Genomic DNA, 19,566 nt, shown 5'->3' on the forward strand with positions numbered 1-19,566 from the left:
CATGGATTCCTCAGGTCAGACGAGCTCATGGGCACCAATACGCTGGCTGGGTGCCTGCGGAAAGGTCAGCTCATCCGGCGCGGGTCCATCTATGTCCTCACCTTGGCCTCGTCCAAGTTTTCTAACTCCTATGCATGGTTCTTTTGGCCCCTTTAGGCTACCCTTCGATAAGCAGTTCCGGCATAACTCTGCTGCTTCTAGCTTGGGGGGGTGGAGTATAGGCGTAGGTAGGGGACCCTCTCAGCATGAGCCGATCCGAGCACAAGTGGTAGGCAATTAAGAGTGCCGTATTTGTGTGAGGGGAGGCGGGGCGTTCACTATTTAAACCTGGCCCTCCTCCCCCCACTTGTCGGTTCGAACGATTTCAACCCACCCAGGAGCCCTCCCTTCTTTCAGGTCTCATTATTGGGGTAGCCCCCTTTAGGCTACCCTTCGATAAGCAGTTCCGGCATAACTCTGCTGCTTCTAGCTTGGGAGGGTGGAGTATAGGCGTAGGTAGGGGACCCTCTCAGCATGAGCCGATCCGAGCACAACTGTAACAAACACTCAGCTGTGAAAATCTTTAGTTTAGACCACTCCGGGTCCTGCCACTTGCTGTGCCAATGTTCTATGGAAATAAGGCAGCGGTGTTGTGTAATGTCCCTACCTATAGACCCCATAGTGGGATCAGAGAGTGCAGCACACTGCCAGCCGTCCTCAGCACTGCGCGCGCCAGACAGGCCATAACTCAACATGAAGAATCAGTTAAGCAACGAGTTTGTGGCAGCGCCATTTACTGGCTATAAAATATCGCTCTGTTTCAGCGATTCCTCTGCTCAATAAGACTCATTTGCGTTTGTCGTTCATTGGTGGCTGTAAATCATACTCTTGGTAGATATAGTGCAATGTACACTTTAAGTGACACTTCTCCTGCAGAGACATCTTACATCTCACTGGCACTGAAATCTAAGCCCCCCACCTGTGAGGGAACGAGGACCCCCCTGCTCTGCTACCTTATCATTCACAAGTGATTAAGCTTAAAGCAAGGACTCGATTGCACCCACTAAGCTGTTTTACAGCCTGTGGTAAATTCAAGAGCTGCACTTAAAATTCTGCTGGTTGTTATTGGAAAACAATCAGCAAGATTGTAGAACGGTACCTCCCTAACAGTTTATCTGAACCCCTATAAAGCAAGGTAGCTGTTGTGTACCCCAGATTTAGATGATGGTCTTTTCCCACAGGATGGACACAAGTGACTCACCATGGCTCTCAAACACATGGAAATCGGCTTCGTGTTCCAGAAACTACAGCAGCACAACCAGTATGAACAGCCAACTACTGTGGATGGAGAACAAGGACACGACAGACTTCCATAAATCCAGTAGGTGCAACATTTCCTGTTAACATGGAACCTCCACTGTTCTGGGAGCGTGAACAGGGGAGCACTACTCGGAAGCCTTACTTTTCAGGATACTGGGAAAGCTGGGTGACAACACTGGTGGAGGCTCTCCTGGAGATCATACTGGTTGTCAGCCAATTTTCCTATAAAAACATAGGACTTTGATATAATAACTATATGATCTGGTCACTGGGAGGGTGAATCTTAACCATTCAGAGCAGTGTCATCCATCTCTGCTGGCTGGGACTACACAGGGATCTTGGCAACTTTAGGGCTCATGCACACAAACGTATTTTCTTTCCGTGTCCGTTCCATTTTTTTTGCGGACTGTATGTGGAACCATTCACTTCAATGGGTCCGCAAAAAAAACGGAAGTTACTCCGTGTGCATTCCATTTCCGTATGTCCGGATTTCCATTCCGCAAAAAAGTAGAACATGCCCCATTATTGTCCGCATTACGGACAAGGATAATACAGTTCTATAAAGGGCCAGCTGTTCCATTCCGGAGATACGGAATGCACACGGATGTCATCCATATTTTTTGCGTATCCGCTTTTTGCAGACCCCAAAACACATAAGGTTGTGTGCATGAGCCCTTACAAGTCGGGCGAGCAATAATCACTGTGTAGCAGTGCAGCCATAGGAATAAATGGGGTTGCAGCATAACTTGCAAGCTACAGCGACCCCAGAATTGGAAATTAACCCAACCCTGCTGGATTTGTTTAGGGATTCTGGGGTCTTGTCACGGCCGCTTGCAACTTGTGCTATGACTCCATTCATTTCTATGGCTGCAAGCGATGGGTGTCATGGCCAAGATTGCTGTGTAGCCTCAGCCTTAGGGCTCATGCACACAGACGTTTTTTTTCCGTGTCCGTTCCATTTTTTCGTTTTTTTGCGGCCCCTTTGCACAAATAAAATTGAAGTGACTCTGTGTGCATTCCGTATCTGTATGTCTGCAAGGCCGTTCTGCAAAAAAAAAAAATATATATATATATAGTAATTGTCCTATTATTGTCAGCATTATGGACAAGGATAAGACTGTTCTATTAGGGGCCAGCCCTTCCGTTCCGCAAAATGTGGAATGCACATGGTGGGTACCCGTGTTTTGTGGTTCTGCAATTTGCAGACCGCAAAACACCCAACAGCCCCGTGCATGAGCCCTTACAGTGTCAGGCTGGTAGTAATGGAACATTCCACACTATCACCCTATGTGCTATTTGTTAGTGAAATATTTTATATTGAAATAAGCTAAGACTAAAGCTGCAATAATCAAGTGCTACCATAGAGGGTGACATGATCATACTGCTGTGTATGTTAGGGGATTGTTCATACAGTGAAATACTAGTTACTGATATAACGTGATAATCTACATCAGGCATCCTCAAACTGCGGCCTTCCAGCTGTTGCAAAACTAAAACTCCCAGCATGCCCGAACAGCCTACAGGTATCAGCCTACAGCAGGGCATTGTGGGATTTGTAGTTTTACAACAGCTGGAGGGCCGCAGTTTGAGGATGCCTGATCTACATTAACAACATATGGGCACAGAATAATGACTGACACTAGGGGTACAGGTCCAAGTCACACAGACACTTGGGGTACAGGACCATGACAACACATAGACACTTGGGAGGCAGAGCAATGACAGGCTGACACTTTGGGAAATAGTTGAATGGCAAACCAACACTTGGGGTACAGAGCAATGACACACTGACACTTGGGGTACAGTATAATGACACACCAACACTTGGGGTACAGGACACTGACACACCAAAATTGGAGATACAGGACAATGGCATACTGATATTCGGGGTAAAGGACAATGACATGCTGACATTTGGGGGACAGCACAATGGCAAACCGGGGTACTTGAAATGCTGAATAGCAGATTATACTCATAATTTACATTCTCCATCTACAGCCATCTCATTTGAACGGAAGAGTGAGGGCAGCCGGAGTCAGATCATCCCGTTGGTTCCAGACAGCTGTATGTATGGAGTGCTGCATGTGGATCTCCCAGGAAAAGACTTGACAACATTTCAGTGCCCCTCACCTGTCAGGCCCCCAGGGATGGGAATTAGTTCAAAGTCAGGGATACATCTAGGACTGTATGATCACAACCTGTTCCCGCACTGTCATGGCAGTACTAACAACCTCACACACGGAGGTGCAAGAAATAAGATACCTGGGAAACTTGTGGTCCCTGTACCACCAAATGTGGCCATAAAGGAGCCCTGGGGCCACAATCTCAAAAGAGGTAAGTAAAAAAATGATAAATATATAGCAGCACTTATAACAACGCAGTATACTGCACTGGATAGAGGGAAGGTGCAGGCTGTAGCTATTATACAGAAAGGGAAGGTGCAGACAGTAGCTATAATACACAGAGGGAAGGTGCAGGCACTAGGCCATAGTACAAAGAGATAAGGTGCAGGCACTAGGCTACACTACAGAGAGGGAAAGTGCCGGCACGAGGCTACACTACAGAGAGGGAAGGTGCCGGCACGAGGCTACAATACAGAGAGGGAAGGTGCGGCACAAAGCTACACTACAGAGAGGGAAGGTGCCGGCAGTAGCTATAATACACAGAGGGAAGGTGCAGGCACTAGGCCATAGTACAAAGAGATAAGGTGCAGGCACTAGGCTACACTACACAGAGGGAAGGTGCCGGCATGAGGCTACACTACAGAGAGGGAAGGTGCCGGCACTAAGCTACACTACAGAGAGGGAAGGTTCCGGCACTAAGCTACACTACAGAGAGGGAAGGTGCCGGCACGAGGCTACACTACAGAGAGGGAAGGTGCCGGCACTAAGCTACACTACAGAGAGGGAAGGTGCAGGCACTATACTGCACTGCAGTGAGTGAAGGGGTAGGCATACTACTATACTGCAGAAAGAGAGCTGCAGGCACTAGAAAGGATCGTAGAGGAGAGGTGGAGGCAATTTACTGCACTGCAGAGAGGGGAAGTGGAGGTTCTATACTGTACTGCGAAGGGCAAAGCTGCAGATACTCTATTATGGACAGGGGAGGCGAAGGCAGTATACTGCACTGTGGAGACATAAGGTAAAGGCACTACACAGCACTGCAGAGTGGGGTAGTAAATGTACTGCATATCTTCCAACTTTTTGGAGAACACTTATGGTTCATTGTGTGAAGATCCATTTTTTCCAGAATTTTTTATACACTTCAATAGTGTATAAAAAATAGTGCACAAATTATCTGACTATAGAACGAAGGGAGGTGGAGGCACTATACAGCACTGCAGGGAGGGAAGGTGGAGGCACTATATAGCACTGCAGAGAGGGGAGGTGGAGGAACTATACAACACTGCAGAGGAGGAAGGTGGAGGCACTATACATCACTGCAGAGAGGGGAGGTGGAGGCACTTTACATCACTGTAGAGAGGAAAGGTGGAGGCACTATATAGCACTGCAGAGAGGGGAGGTGGAGGCACTATACAACACTGCAGAGGAGGGAGGTGGAAGCACTATACAGCACTGCTGAGTAAGGAAGTGGAGGCACTATACAACACTGCAGAGAGAGAAGAGGTGGCTGCACTATACAGCACGGCAGAGAGGGGAGGTGGAGGCACTATACAGCACTGCAGAGAGGGGAGGTGGAAGCACTATACAGCACTGCAGAGGAGGGATGTGGAGGCACTATACAGCACTGTAGAGAGTGGGATATGGAGGCACTATACAGCACTGTAGAGAGGGAAGGTGGAGGCACTATACAGCACTGCAGAGAGGGGAGGTGGAGGCACTAAACGGCACTGCAGAGAGGGGAGGTGTAGGCACTATATAGCACTGCAGAGAGGGGAGATGGAGGCAAAATACATCACTGCACAGAGGGGAGGTGGAGGTACTATACAGCACTGCAGAGAGGGGAGGTGGAGGCACTATACAGCTCTGCAGAGAGGGGAGGTGGAGGCACTATACATCACTGCAGAGAGGGGAGTGGAGGAACTATATGGCACCGAAGAGATGGGAGATGGAGGCACTATATGGCACTGCAGAGAAGGGAGGTGGAGGCACTATATAGCACTGCAGAGAGGGGAGGTGGAGGCACTGTACAGCACTGCAGAGAGGGGAGGTGGAGGCACTATACAGCACTGCAGAGAATATGGCACTGCAGAGAGGGGAGATGGAGGCACTATACAGCACTGCAGAGAGGGGAGGTGGAGGCACTATATGGCACTGCAGAGAGGGGAGGTGGAAGCACTATATAGTACTGCAGAGAGAGGAGGTGGAGGCACTATACAGCACTGCAGAGAGGGGAGGTGGAGGCACTATACGGCACTGCAGAGAGGGGAGGTGGAGGCACTATACGGCACTGCAGAGAGGGGAGGTAGAGGCACTATACAGCACTGCAGAGAGAGGAGGTGGAGGCACTATACAGCACTGCAGAGAGGGGAGGTGGAGGCACTATACAGCACTGCAGAGAGGGGAGTGGAGGCACTATACAGCACTGCAGAGAGGGGCGGTGGAGGCACTATACAACACTGCAGAGAGGGGGGGTGGAGGCACTACACAGCACTGCAGAGAGGGAAGGTGGAGGCACTATACAGCACTGCAGAGAGGGAAGGTGGAGGCACTATACATCACTGCAGAGAGGGGAGTGGAGGCACTATACGGCACCAAAGAGAGGGGAGATGGAGGCACTATATGGCACTGCAGAGAAGGGGGGTGGAGGCACTATATAGCACTGCAGAGAGGGGAGGTGGAGGCACTATACAGCACTGCAGAGAATATGGCACTGCAGAGAGGGGAAATGGAGGCACTATACAGCACTGCAGAGAGGGGAGGTGGAGGCACTATACGGCACTGCAGAGAGGGAAGGTGGAGGCACTATATAGCACTGCAGAGAGTGGGAGATGGAGGCACTATACAACACTGCAGAGAGAGAGGAGGTGGAGGCACTATACAGCACTGTAGATAGTGGGAGATGGAGGCACTATACAGCACTGCAGAGAGGGGAGGTGGAGGCACTATACAGCACTGCAGAGAGGGGAGGTGGAAGCACTATACAGCACTGTAGCGAGTGGGAGATGGAGGCACTATACAGCACTGTAGAGAGGGGAGGTGGAGGCACTATACAGCACTGCAGAGAGGGGAGATGGAGGCAAAATACATCACTGCAGAGAGGGGAGGTGGAGGCACTATGCAGATTTGCAGAGAGGGGAGGTGGAGGCACTATTCAGCACTGCAGAGAGGGGAGGTGGAGGCACTATACGGCACCGAAGAGAGGGGAGATGGAGGCACTATATGGCACTGCAGAGAAGGGCGGTGGAGGCACTATATAGCACTGCAGAGAGGGGAGGTGGAGGCACTATACAGCACTGCAGAGAGGGGAGGTGGAGGCTCTATACAGCACTGCAGAGAATATGGCACTGCAGAGAGGGGAAATGGAGGCACTATACAGCACTGCAGAGAGGGGAGGTGGAGGCACTATATGGCACTGCAGAGAGGGAAGGTGGAGGCACTATATAGCACTGCAGAGAGAGGAGGTGGAGGCACTATACAACACTGCAGAGAGAGAGGAGGTGGAGGCACTATACAGCACTGTAGAGAGTGGGAGATGGAGGCACTATACAGCACTGCAGAGAGGGGAGGTGGAGGCACTATACAGCACTGCAGAGAGGGGAGGTGGAGGCACTATACAGCACTGTAGAGAGTGGGAGATGGAGGAACTATACAGCACTGTAGAGAGGGGAGGTGGAGGCACTATACAGCACTGCAGAGAGGGGAGGGGGAGGCACTATACAGCACTACAGAGAGGGGAGATGGAGGCAAAATACATCACTGCAGAGAGGGGAGGTGGAGGCACTATACAGATTTGCAGAGAGGGGAGGTAGAGGCACTATTCAGCACTGCAGAGAGGGGAGGTGGAGGCACTATACAGCACTGCAGAGAGGGGAGGTGGAAGCACTATATAGCACTGCAGAGAGGGGAGGTGCAGGCACTATACAGCACTGCAGAGAGGGGAGGTGGAGGCACTACATTGCAGTGTAAAGAATGAAGCTGCAGGTGCTATGCTACATTGCTACATTGCTGAGAGGGAGAGAGCAAGCACTGTACTGCACTGAAGAAGGAACATTAAGGTGCCTGCAGATCCATCTTCCAAGTTTTTCTGAGTCATCCCCTGATTTCGATGTAGCCAGAATGTTCTCTCTTACAGAGATAATAATAACCCATTGTGTTCTCTTCCACCCACAGAGCTGCATCATGTGAATAGCGCCCCTCTTTCTCCCTGTTTCCAGACAGAGAGTGGCAGTGTTCCCAGTGTGAAGAGCTTAGATGGAAACCCACCAGCTAAAGGTGAGAATGCCTCCAGAAATGTCAGTTACAGACCTGCAGCACTATTCAGCATCATCTAGAGGAGTCTCAGAGTTAGGGCTCATGCGATCCATAAAACACAGATCCGCAAAAAAGTCGTATGACATCTGTGTGCATTCCGTAGTAGCACATTATTATTTATTATTCCTCATAGAAGTTATGAATGAACTGCAGGTAGTCTGCAAAGAAGGTCCAAATGGGTGTAATTCATTCATAAAGAATGGCACAAGATACAGTAATGGAATAGATGCTCCAGGATTATTATTATTATTATTTTTATTACATGGGGAATGCAAGTAGTTGCTAAAATGGGCATGTTGGGAGAGGTTAGAGGTCCTTTTTAAAGTTAAATATCACTTGTCCCTAACAGTTGGTATATAGAGCAAGATGACCCAAATATACCAGAGACAAACTGGAGAAAAACAGGAGATCGGCACTGCTGATGAAGTGAATGATAATTTATTGATTAAATAATAACAACATGGCCTGATAAAGATGTGATGCCCACATTGAAACACATCGCCATTTTATTGGTTTCTCAATAAATTATCATATCCTGTTTTTTATCCAGAACTGCGGACATCGTTCATGTTCTGTTTTTTTCTCTAATTTAATTTCTAATATACCAGAGGGACCTGTCTCTACAATCTCCTTAGAAGCCCACACATGACATAGTTGTTCTGGAATTTCTGTTCCTCTATATGGCAGCTGATGGAGGGATATATCAATCTGAAGCCATAACCGGTTCTTCGGGGCATCCTGCCCCTTAAAATGAGATTTTCAACCAGTTTTGTGTCTTTTTGCTGCATCCATAGAACTACCGTAGTAAATGATGGAGGCCATAACTGTAGAGATAGTGTATCTGTGTCTTGTCCTGCTGATTCTACCCTGGAACATGCAGACTCGGCAATGATAACTCAATGTAACGTCTGTGACTTTTTCTGCTCAGGAGAATATGCAAAAGTGATGAAGACATTCAGCTCCCCGAAGATTCTCCATTACACCACATCCCTGAAGGTGATGGACCTCCTGCCATACAGCAACCCCCTCCCACCACCACCTGTTCCGCCACCAGAGGAAGAACCCAGCAGGGGCAGACTTGACAAACCGTAAGACGCCATCTTCTCTAAGCGATGAAGTCCTGTAGTCCCTGTTGCCATGAGGTGGAAACATCACAGATTGTTAAGAACATAGGCCCACATTTACTAATGTCAGTGCACCTAGACACTGGGTCCAAAGTATGTGCAATTTTGCGAATTTTTGGTGCATCCAGTTCTTGAGAAATCTTCTGCACCTAGCTTCACACTTAGGTGTGGCTTACCAGAAAAGGGCATGACTTCACACAAAAGGGGCATGGCCTAATATGCATAATTTAGGGCGGGTTCGCATTCGCGTTATAAATTCAGTTTTTACAGAGTTATAATAGAATATAACGGAATTTTAGTACTTTAAGAGGCATTCCGTTTTGCTCTGTCCTAATACATGTCTATGGGCACATATAACGGTTCCATTTTTTTTCCATTATTCATGACAGAAAAAAAAGTTCTGTCTCTTAAAGGTTTCCGTTTTGCTTTCCGTCCTAAAATTCTGTTATAACCGAACCCTATAACGGAATTTATAACGCAAAGGCGAACCCACCCTTAGCACCAAAATTTCACCACAATTCTGGCATAAAATTCTGGCATAAATCAACCAGTAGTTGGTATGGAGCCAGAGAACAGTGTGTATCCCTGCATCTAGGGTTGCCACCTTTCCCAAGAAAAAAATACCAGCCAAATGAAGCCACATCCCAAAAGGAGGTGTGTTGTGGGAGGAATGGCTTAGGCTACTTTCACACTAGCGTTCGGAGCGGATCCGTCTGATGTTTCATCAGACGGATCCGCTCCGATAATGCAGACGTTTGCATCCGTTCAGAACGGATCCGTCTGCATTATTACTTAGAAAATTTTCTAAGTCTGAAAGTAGCCTGAGCGGATCCGTTCAGACTTTACATTGAAAGTCAATGGGGAACGGATCCGCTTGAAGATTGAGCCATATAGTGTCATCTTCAAGCGGATCCGTCCCCATTGACTTACATTGTAAGTGTGGACGGATCCGCTCGCCTCCGCACGGCCAGGCGGACACCCGAACGCTGCAAGCAGCGTTCAGGTGTCCGCTCACTGAGCGGAGCGGAGGCTGAACGCTGGCAGGCGGATGCATTCTCAGTGGATCCGCCTCCACTGAGAATGCATTGGGGCCAGACGGATGCGTTCGGGGCCGCTCGTGAGCCCCTTCAAACGGTGCGCACGAGCGGACACCCGAACGCTAGTGTGAAAGTAGCCTTAACATGGGTTTTATTTGACACCAATGGTTGATCATATTGAGTTTTGCTACCACTTTAAAAAAAAAAAAAAAAAAACTTTTTTCCCCCCTGTTTTTAAAGTGAATCCATCTCCCTGATTTTGGACTTTTATCTACAGTGATACATGAGTAGTACTGCAAATAAGGAGTCCGGATCACTTCTTTTTTTTTTTCCTACTGACCCTCGTTCCACCACTGTCGGTTCTCAAAGCTGCGCAGAAATACACAGTCCGGACTGCTGTGCTGCTGTAACATAATGGAGAGGACTCCTGTGAGTATGAACAGCAGTCCTGACAATGTATTTCGATGCTGCTCTGACAGCGAGGGAACGGGGGGGCAGTAGGAAAATAAAAAAATAGTGATCTACTCATGTATTACTGCAGATACTAGTCCAAAATTGGGATGACAGATTCCCTTTTAAAGGGGTTGAGCAGTGGTGTAATATTGATGAATATCCTCAGGATAGTCTTTGTCGCTCCCCGTCTTTTGTGCTGTGTATAGGGTTCCCACCCCAATCACTAGTGAATAGAAATCACAGCAAAAGTTTTCTTGATAAATTTAGATTTCTTTTATTTTCCAGAAACATACCGTAAGTCATGCAGCAGTGCGTGAACGTTTTTGGCTCGCAGGCCTTCATCAGACTCTACATCTCTACAGGCACGGTACAGTGCAACTTTCCCTTGTTGTACTACTACATCGGTTTTCTAAACTTCCTAACTGCGGCACAGTGTCCGTTTTCGGCTCGCAGGCCTTCATCATTCACGCACTGCCACATGACTTCTGTTTCTGAAAAATAAAAGAAATCTAAATTTATCAAGAAAACTTTTACTGTGATTTATATTCACTATCCTCAGGATAGGTCATCACTCCCTGCGCCCCCTCATAGACAAATACATACAGTTGCAAGAAAAAGTATGTGAACCCTTTGGAATGATATGGATTTCTGCACAAATTGGTCATAAAATGTGATCTGATCTTCATCTAAGTCACAACAATAGACAATCACAGTCTGCTTAAACTAATAACACACAAAGAATTAAATGTTACCATGTTTTTATTGAACACACCATGTAAACATTCACAGTGCAGGTGGAAAAAGTATGTGAACCCCTAGACTAATGAGATCTCCAAGAGCTAATTGGAGTGAGGTGTCAGCCAACTGGAGTCCAATCAATGAGATAAGATTGGAGGTGTTGGTTACAGCTGCCCTGCCCTATAAAAAACACACACCGGTTCTGGGTTTGCTTTTCACAAGAAGCATTGCCTGATGTAAATGATGCCTTGCACAAAAGAGCTCTCAGAAGACCTACAATTAAGAATTGTTGACTTGCATAAAGCTGGAAAGGGTTATGAAAGTATCTCCAAAAGCCTTGCTGTTCATCAGTCCACGGTAAGACAAATTGTCTGTAAATGGAGAAAGTTCAGCACTGCTGCTACTCTCCCTAGGAGTGTCCGTCCTGTAAAGATGACTGCAAGAGCACAGCGCAGACTGCTCAATGAGGTGGAGAAGAATCCTAGAGTGTCAGCTAAAGACTTACAAAAGTCTCTGGCATATGCTAACATCCCTGTTAGCGAATCTACGATACGTAAAACACTAAACAAGAATGGATTTCATTGGGAGGATACCACAGAGGAAGCCACTGCTGTCCAAAAAAAAAATGTGATGCACGTTTACAGTTTGCACAAGAGCACCTGGATGTTTCACAGCAGTACTGGCAAAATGTTCTGTGGACAGATGAAACCAAAGTTGAGTTGTTTGGAAGAAACACACAACACTATGTGTGGAGAAAATGAGGCACAGCACACCAACATCAAAACCTCATCCCAACTGTGAAGTATGGTGGTGGGGGCATCATGGTTTGGGGCTGCTTTGCTGCGTCAGGGCCTGGACGGATTGCTATCATCGAAGGAAAAATGAATGCCCAAGTTTATCAAGACATTTTGCAGGAGAACTTAAGGCCATCTGTCCACCAGCTGAAGCTCAACAGAAGATGGGTGTTGCAACAGGACAACGACCCAAAGCATAGAAGTAAATCAACAGAATGGCTTAAACAGAAGAAAATACGCCTTCTGGAGTGGCCCAGTCAGAGTCCTGACCTCAACCCGATTGAGATGTTGTGGCATGACCTCAAGAAAGCGATTCACACCAGACATCCCAAGAATATTGCTTAACTGAAACAGTTCTGTAAAGAGGAATGGTCAAGAATTACTCCTGACCGTTGTGCACGTCTGATCTGCAACTACAGGAAACGTTTGGTTGAAGTTATTGCTGCCAAAGGAGGTTCAACCAGTTATTAAATCCAAGGGTTCACATACTTTTTCCACCTGCACTGTGAATGTTTACATGGTGTGTTCAATAAAAACATTTAATTCTTTGTGTGTTATTAGTTTAAGCAGACTGTGATTGTCTATTGTTGTGACTTAGATGAAGATCAGATCACATTTTATGACCAATTTGTGCAGAAATCCATATCATTCCAAAGGGTTCACATACTTTTTCTTGCAACTGTACATAGGCATAAATATGCATGTATAAATACAGTAAGTGTGTGTGTGTGTGTGTGTGTATATATATATATATATATATATATATATATATATATATATATTGTGGGGGTTAGCTCTTCTCCGGGGGTCATTCACACAAGCATCTTTGCCAGACACCAAGTTTCAGGTCCAAACATCGCTTTATTTGGCACCTCAACAAACCAAACATAAATGATACAAAATAAACACCTGCCCCGCTGGGCTCTAACTAAAGATAACATAACCTGACTCATCTAAAGCACCGTTCAGACACGGTCACAACATGCGGCTTTCCCAGACCAACGTCCATCAGCCTCCTGGCTGTACAGAGCACTGTTCACACACAGTCTAAAGTCCAGTGCCTTTATGGGGGAGTGTGGCCCAGTAGTCCTCCCGACTCCGGCCTTGTGACCACTTGCGCCCAAGCGTCACAGCGTCCCCCAACAATCCGGATACCACCTAGCCCCGTGGCCCCTCAGCCAGCCCAGCTGAGATCACTCTTCCAGAGCCTCCAGCAGGACTGTGTTTTTACAAAAACTCTGTCTCCTTCCCCAGACTGGGAGCCACACCCAAGTCCAGCAACAGGATTAAATACCATCCATGGACATGGGCATACTCTTAAATCCCAGAGTGGAGCATGGGGAACAGGCACCCACCCAACACATTGCCTGTTCCCAGTAAAAACCCGCCCTGGACTAGCTGGAGCCAGCTAAGCTAAGTAGCTTGGTGTCCACCAACTAACTTGGTGGCCACCTATATCTAGGGCCTTTACTCCACCAAGGCCGGGCCCCTTGGTGACACACTCCTGGTGCAAACAACATCCCTTTTTCATGCTTTCCCGGGACTTTAGTGCACCCATCACTATTCACATTGCCACAATATATATATATATATATATATATATATATACACACAGAAGTTGAACTACATTTTTTCTGGAAGAGTAAAAATACTCCTCTTACTATTTTTGAGGAGTATTTTTAGCCGAGGAGGAGTGCGAAAGTTGCAGTAATTCAAATACATAATACATAGGCCTACATAATGTTAAAGGGGTTGTCTCACTTCAGCAAGTGGTATTTATAATGTAGAGAAAGTTAATACAAGCCACGTTCCAATGTATTGTTAAAGGAAAAAGCACCGGCCTTTCTGGTGGCCGGGACCGTGAGAGTGCGCATAGGCTGGCGCCTTTTCCTATAGTGTGAAAGCACGGCCACTGCTGCTTCATTGTAGGGTGGTTGTAACCATGGAAATGAGCAGTGTATAATGTGATGGAAAAGGAGGCAATATGGACAATCACAATACATTGGTAAGTGGCTTGTATTAACTTTCTCTACATGATAAATGCCATGTGTACAGTGTTCATTTTAGGACATGGTCAGATATCATAGTCAAGTATCAGAAGAATGCCAATATGACACCTGACTCTGACCCTGACTTTGATATTTGACTCTGACTTATGCTTTTCATAGGTCAGGGTCAAAGTGAGAATGAGTTATAGATATAGGTCAGGTGTCAGTGTCAGGGATCAGAGTCAGGTATCAGATGTCAGAGTCAGGTGTTAAAGGTACTTGACTATTATATCTGACCATGTCCTAAAATGAACACTACATTTGCTAAGATGAGACAACTCCTTTAAGGGCTTGTTCACATCTGCGTTGGAGGCTCTGCATGGAGCCTCTGTTGAAGAATCTGTCAAAAAGAACGAACAAAAAAGACGTGTATGCAGGACTGGTTAAAAGACAGGATCCCGAAGAGAAACTGAATAGACTCCATCATAGTCAATGGCATCTGTTCAGCTCTGTTCTGGTCATTCATGTGCCTGATCTGGAACTTCCGTTATTTTCGTTGTTCAGCTCATCTAACAGGTGGTGTGAACAAGTCCTAAGAGGTGGGTATTCATGCCGGAGATCCATTACTAGTCTAAATAACATCTCTCTCCCCTCTGTACAGCCCCCTTCAACATACAATCCAATGTAAATAACCTCTCCCTTCCCATCAGCTTCTCCAACATACAGTCCCATGTAGATAACCACCTCCTCCCATCAGCTTCTCCAACTTAGGGCTGTTTCACACGACCGGATGCCGTGCGTGACATCCGCTCCGTGAATGACAGCCAAGACCTGATGCAGACAGCAGAAGCACGGAGCAGTAACATGACTGATAATGCTCCGTGCCTCTCTGTGATCTCTTTACTACGAAATCACAGTGACAACTTTATCTCGTAGTAAAGAGATCACAGAGAGGCACGGAGCATTATCAGTCATGTTACTGCTCCGTGCTTCTGCAGTCTGCATCTGGTCTTGGCTGTCATTCACGGAGCGGATGTCACGCATGGCATCCGCTCATGTGAAACAGCCCTTACAGTCCCATGTAAATAACATCACTCTCCGCCTTTCAGCATACGGTTATGAATCTTCTTTTTTAGGAGGCATGCTGGGGGCATTACATAAAATAAAATTATTCCCGGAAAATTCCTTTATGAGTTCAGCCACCAGGGGGCAGCACCCAGTCATGTTATCACCCAAATTTAGATGGTAACCAAGAGACTGTTCAGGTCCAGTGCCTTAGTCCCTTCTTTAGCCAATCTGTCTATCTATCTATCTCATATATGATTATCTGTCTACCTATCTCTCCACCCAATATCTATCTATCTAGACTGGATACAATTGCATCAAATCTTCAGCTGTGAGAAAGTTTAAGTCTGTACAGGTTTACATCCAATGAGTGTAAACAGGGATATTTCCAGTCACCGACATCAAGAACTTTTGAAAACAGTGAGGTGTTGAAATACAAAGTATAAAAGAACATTGCAGAACTTTTCGTTACGCTTCCATTCCTGGAAGAGCCCACGCAATTATCACAGTGATGATGGTGGTGATTGTTCTCCTGGAACATACAACACTGATGTTTTTCTTCCCATCAAGGTTAATTGAAGAACGATCTGTATATATCGTACATTGTATACAATATAGAATTCACATTTACACATTCCTAGACAGTGGTTCCATCTCCATTGTTTTATCTTCTGTTGTTCTCCTATTTGTGCCCATGACAGACAATCGTTCTGAACATACTTGTATTGCTTTATGGTTACATTTCAAAATACAGTTTTATTGCAGTTCTAAATTTGCTCCAATTATTCTTCTATAGACAAATAGGAAATTTATGTATTCTCCATGTATAGCATATAACGTGTGAAGAGTAATGCAATAGCCAGATGTTAATATATGAGTTCCTGTAATGGAAGGGGCAGTTAGGTTTTCCTACATCAGATATGTGTGTAGAGCCTGGTAAAGATAACACCATAAACTGAGATATTCCCATTCTGAAGCCTGGAATAGTGAGCGCAGCTCTGGAGTCTAATACCGGCATAAGTCAGCTGCAGTTGTTCCCAAGGTTGTGGACGTCGTCAATAGGTATGAGCTGTGCCTCTCGGCACTTAAGTAACCCCGGGACTTATAGTAGGGCTGAAATGGACAGACAGTCACAAGAATATTATCATGAAGCATGTCTTAATGCTGACAGACAACAAGTACACGGAAGTAACTTCACAGATAGATTATAGGAACTGAATAATGATGGCAAATAGGTGAAGGAGAGGGTAATCCAGCCATGGAGCAGATGGAAGATGGTGATCACACAGACAGACCATAAACAGAATCCACAGGGGGACCACAAACCTTAATGCTGGCAACAATAAAAGGCACCAGAACTACAGATCCTAAGCTACACTGAGACAACACAGATAGACAAGAACATGATTCTAGAAATGCAAAGAATCTGGAAGCAAATGCAGAGAATACGCTACAATTAAAGTGTAATATATGTCGCTGCCACGGCAGACCCGCCCGCAGCCTGTGCCATTCTACCTACTCCCTGCCCACTTTTTGTAAAAGTGCCGATGGTTGTAGAGAAGGGGAGAAAGTTGCAAATTTTAGAACAAAACAGTGCTTGCACCATAATTTGCATCTTTTCTACACCAGAAAACTGTTGAAGAACCTTAATAAATGCCCACCAGTGACACCAGCAGCAGAATAGTGACTATAGCTCTGGAGTATAATACAGCTGTAACTGAGGATCAGTATAGGATAAGTAATGTATGTACATAGTGATTCTACCAGCAGAATAGTGAGTGCAGCTCTGGAATATAATAAAGGATTTAACCCAGGAACAGTACAGGATAAGTAATGTATGTACACAGTGACTTCACCAGCAGAATAGTGAGTGCAGCTCTGGAGCAAAATACAGGATGTAACTCAGGATCAGTGTAGGATAAGTAATGTATGTACACAGTGACTTCACCAGCAGAATAGTGAGTGCAGCTCTGGAGCAAAATACAGGATGTAATTCAGGATCAGTACAGGATAAGTAATGTATGTACACAGTGACTCCACCAGCAGAATAGTGAGTGCAGCTCTGGAGCAAAATACAGGATGTAATTCAGGATCAGTACAGGATAAGTAATGTATGTACACAGTGACTCCACCAACAGAATAGTGAGTGTAGCTCTGGAGTATAATACAGGATGTAATTCAGGATCAGTACAGGATAAGTAATGTATGTACACAGTGACTCCACCAGCAGAATACTGAGTGCAGCTCTGGAGCAAAATACAGGATGTAATTCAGGATCAATACAGGATAAGTAATGTAATGTACACAGTGACTCCACCAACAGAATAGTGAGTGTAGCTCTGGAGTATAATACAGAGTGTAACTCAGAACAAGTTTGTTCCTTTAGGGTCACAAAAATGATGACTGATCGACAGCAGGACAATGTTCACAAACCAACCGATTTCAGTAGGAAGAAGCCTCCGCCGGACTCGCTGCATTTCAGACAAGCGTCATCATTGTCTGTCCATGATGATACAGTGCTTACTCCAGATGACATAGCCCATTACCTGGAGTTTAATGGACAAGGAGGCCACACCAGGTAAGTTGACACTCTCATCCATCATCTTGTGAAGTCTGGAAAGTCACTCAATTCCTTTTTTGCCATGTCCTAAAGGATGTGACAAAGTTGCTATTAGATAACTACTACTCTCAGCATGTCCTTACAGCCATTGGTCATAGTTTTCTTGTCCTTCAGGTATGATTCACGTGGGGTTTTTGTCCCCGGAAGGTGGCAACACTTTGCAGCACCATAAAAGAAACCTCTTACATCACAGAGTAGGAGAAACATCTCACCTTAGGTGCCAGAGATAATTCTTTGTGCTGCACATTATGGCCGAAGCCTTGCATGTCTTTGCAGAGATGATTACTCTTGGCAGTTAGCCGTTGCTGTGCTGGCTCTGCACTTTATGTCCGTCCTCCACTTTAGGTGACTTTCTATAGTCAATCAATGACTGAACTAATGTCTTACTAGTGTAAGATTTACTGGAAATGTATTGATCCCAGAACTAATTTCTGTGTTGCAGACTGGGCACATTGTGGAATCACTCATCCCAGCATTGTTTGCCAAGTTATAGCGTAATCCTTCCGTTTATGCAATCTGCCCATGCACACCGATGAGTCCTATGTGCTGTAAAACATGTGCACAGGATTGGGAAATACCAGTAATATGATCAGCATTACAGCTTGTGTTTGCACTGCAGTGCATTGGACTTGGTCTCCAGCCCATTTATTGGTAGATTTCAAAGCCTCTTATATTGGTGGGCTCCTGATCACCCTGTATTGGAACGGTCGAGACCCCGTCCACTGTTGTTAGATTGTGAATCCCCTCTATTAGGAGATTTAGAATCCTCTTTATAAATAGCATTCGGACATCCTAAATTGGTAAGTTTAGAGACCCCCTACCCCCATGTATTGTCCACAGCAGAGGCCTCTCTCTATCATTAAAATCAGACCGTTTACAAAGGGTGGTGAGCACCTGGACGTCCTCGTATGCTGGAGTCCTCTTGATGGAAGCGCCACCTGGTGGCCAACATTGCCACATAGTTTAACAACATTACGGTAAATTTGTCAATCATAGCAGAACCTGTTGGTCACTGTAATCCTCTGTGTAAGGCTTTTTTTTTAGTTATTGTGCAGTCACTGATTTGATTCTCACAAAAATTTGATAGAAGGAAAAGCATAATGCGTCCCGCTGAATCTGAGGCATCTGGTCATATTATATATTACAGGCAATAAGTGAGGAATATCGATAGGTGTGGATACAATATATTACTAAAAGGGAGACATACAGCATTCATGTACTACCACAATATACTTATTAGACTTAAGGTAGTGTTTATCCAAGCTTTGTACTTCATGAATAAGATACCAGAACTACAGTGAAGACTGACATAGAGAGCAGGGATTAATATACCGTAGTAGTGTGGATACTCACAATGTAAGGATCAGTATCATCTACATTCTAATGGAAGAAGTCCGGGTACAATCAGTTATTACCACAACCTCACCGCAGGTGACATCTCTCAGATTTACAGTAGAGCAATGTCAACCGACAGAGGGTTAATGTATTAATTTTCCCGTATCAGACGTCCTGTCAGCCACCGCCGCATATATATCTGTCTATCCGTGAAAGAGGGAGAGATTAATTAGATGGAGAGATATTGATTGATGCCTGAGAGTGCGGCCAGTTTCATGACATAGAATCACCATGCCAGTGTCATCGCTACAGATTAACTGTTCCCGGGCCGTGCTTCCTTGGGGAAAGGGGCTACATGGACTAGAACGGCATCTTTACATTTCTATTTGCCTCCAGCCGATGATGATAATGCTGTAGGTGCCACAGTACGATGATCGCCTCCCTGTAGTGTGCTGGAGAAGGGCCGGCACCTGTCACTGGAACAGACTTTTATTAAATGACAGGTGTCTCCCCTGCAGCATATATACAGTATATATGACACTCATTGACAAAAAAATACCGCACCAAGACAAAGTTGTTGGAATGGAATGAAGCTTCCTATGTGTGACTGTAATGAAGATATGTGAGTGATTGCAATATTAGAGTGAAAGGATAAGTTGGGGGAAACTGTACACTATAA

The 19,566-nt window shown here is 45.7% G+C and overlaps 1 protein-coding gene across 3 annotated transcripts in view; it reads left to right on the top strand.

Annotated features, from left to right (window-relative positions):
• ROBO4 (roundabout guidance receptor 4) overlaps positions 1–19,566 on the top strand; it is a 140,065-nt gene that overhangs the window by 64,440 nt on the left and 56,059 nt on the right. For 2 of the 3 annotated variants that reach the window (XM_040431121.1, XM_040431122.1), the window contains exons 13-17: positions 1,221–1,360; positions 3,298–3,633; positions 7,593–7,694; positions 8,662–8,821; positions 17,319–17,510. In XM_040431121.1, the coding sequence (XP_040287055.1) occupies positions 1,221–1,360; positions 3,298–3,633; positions 7,593–7,694; positions 8,662–8,821; positions 17,319–17,510 (930 nt within the window). The remainder of the gene's footprint in view (positions 1–1,220; positions 1,361–3,297; positions 3,634–7,592; positions 7,695–8,661; positions 8,822–17,318; positions 17,511–19,566) is intronic. The other variant, XM_040431123.1, reaches the window with a different exon arrangement.

This window comes from Bufo bufo, chromosome 1 (genome assembly GCF_905171765.1).
Source record: "Bufo bufo chromosome 1, aBufBuf1.1, whole genome shotgun sequence".
Taxonomy (NCBI): Eukaryota; Metazoa; Chordata; class Amphibia; order Anura; family Bufonidae; genus Bufo; species Bufo bufo.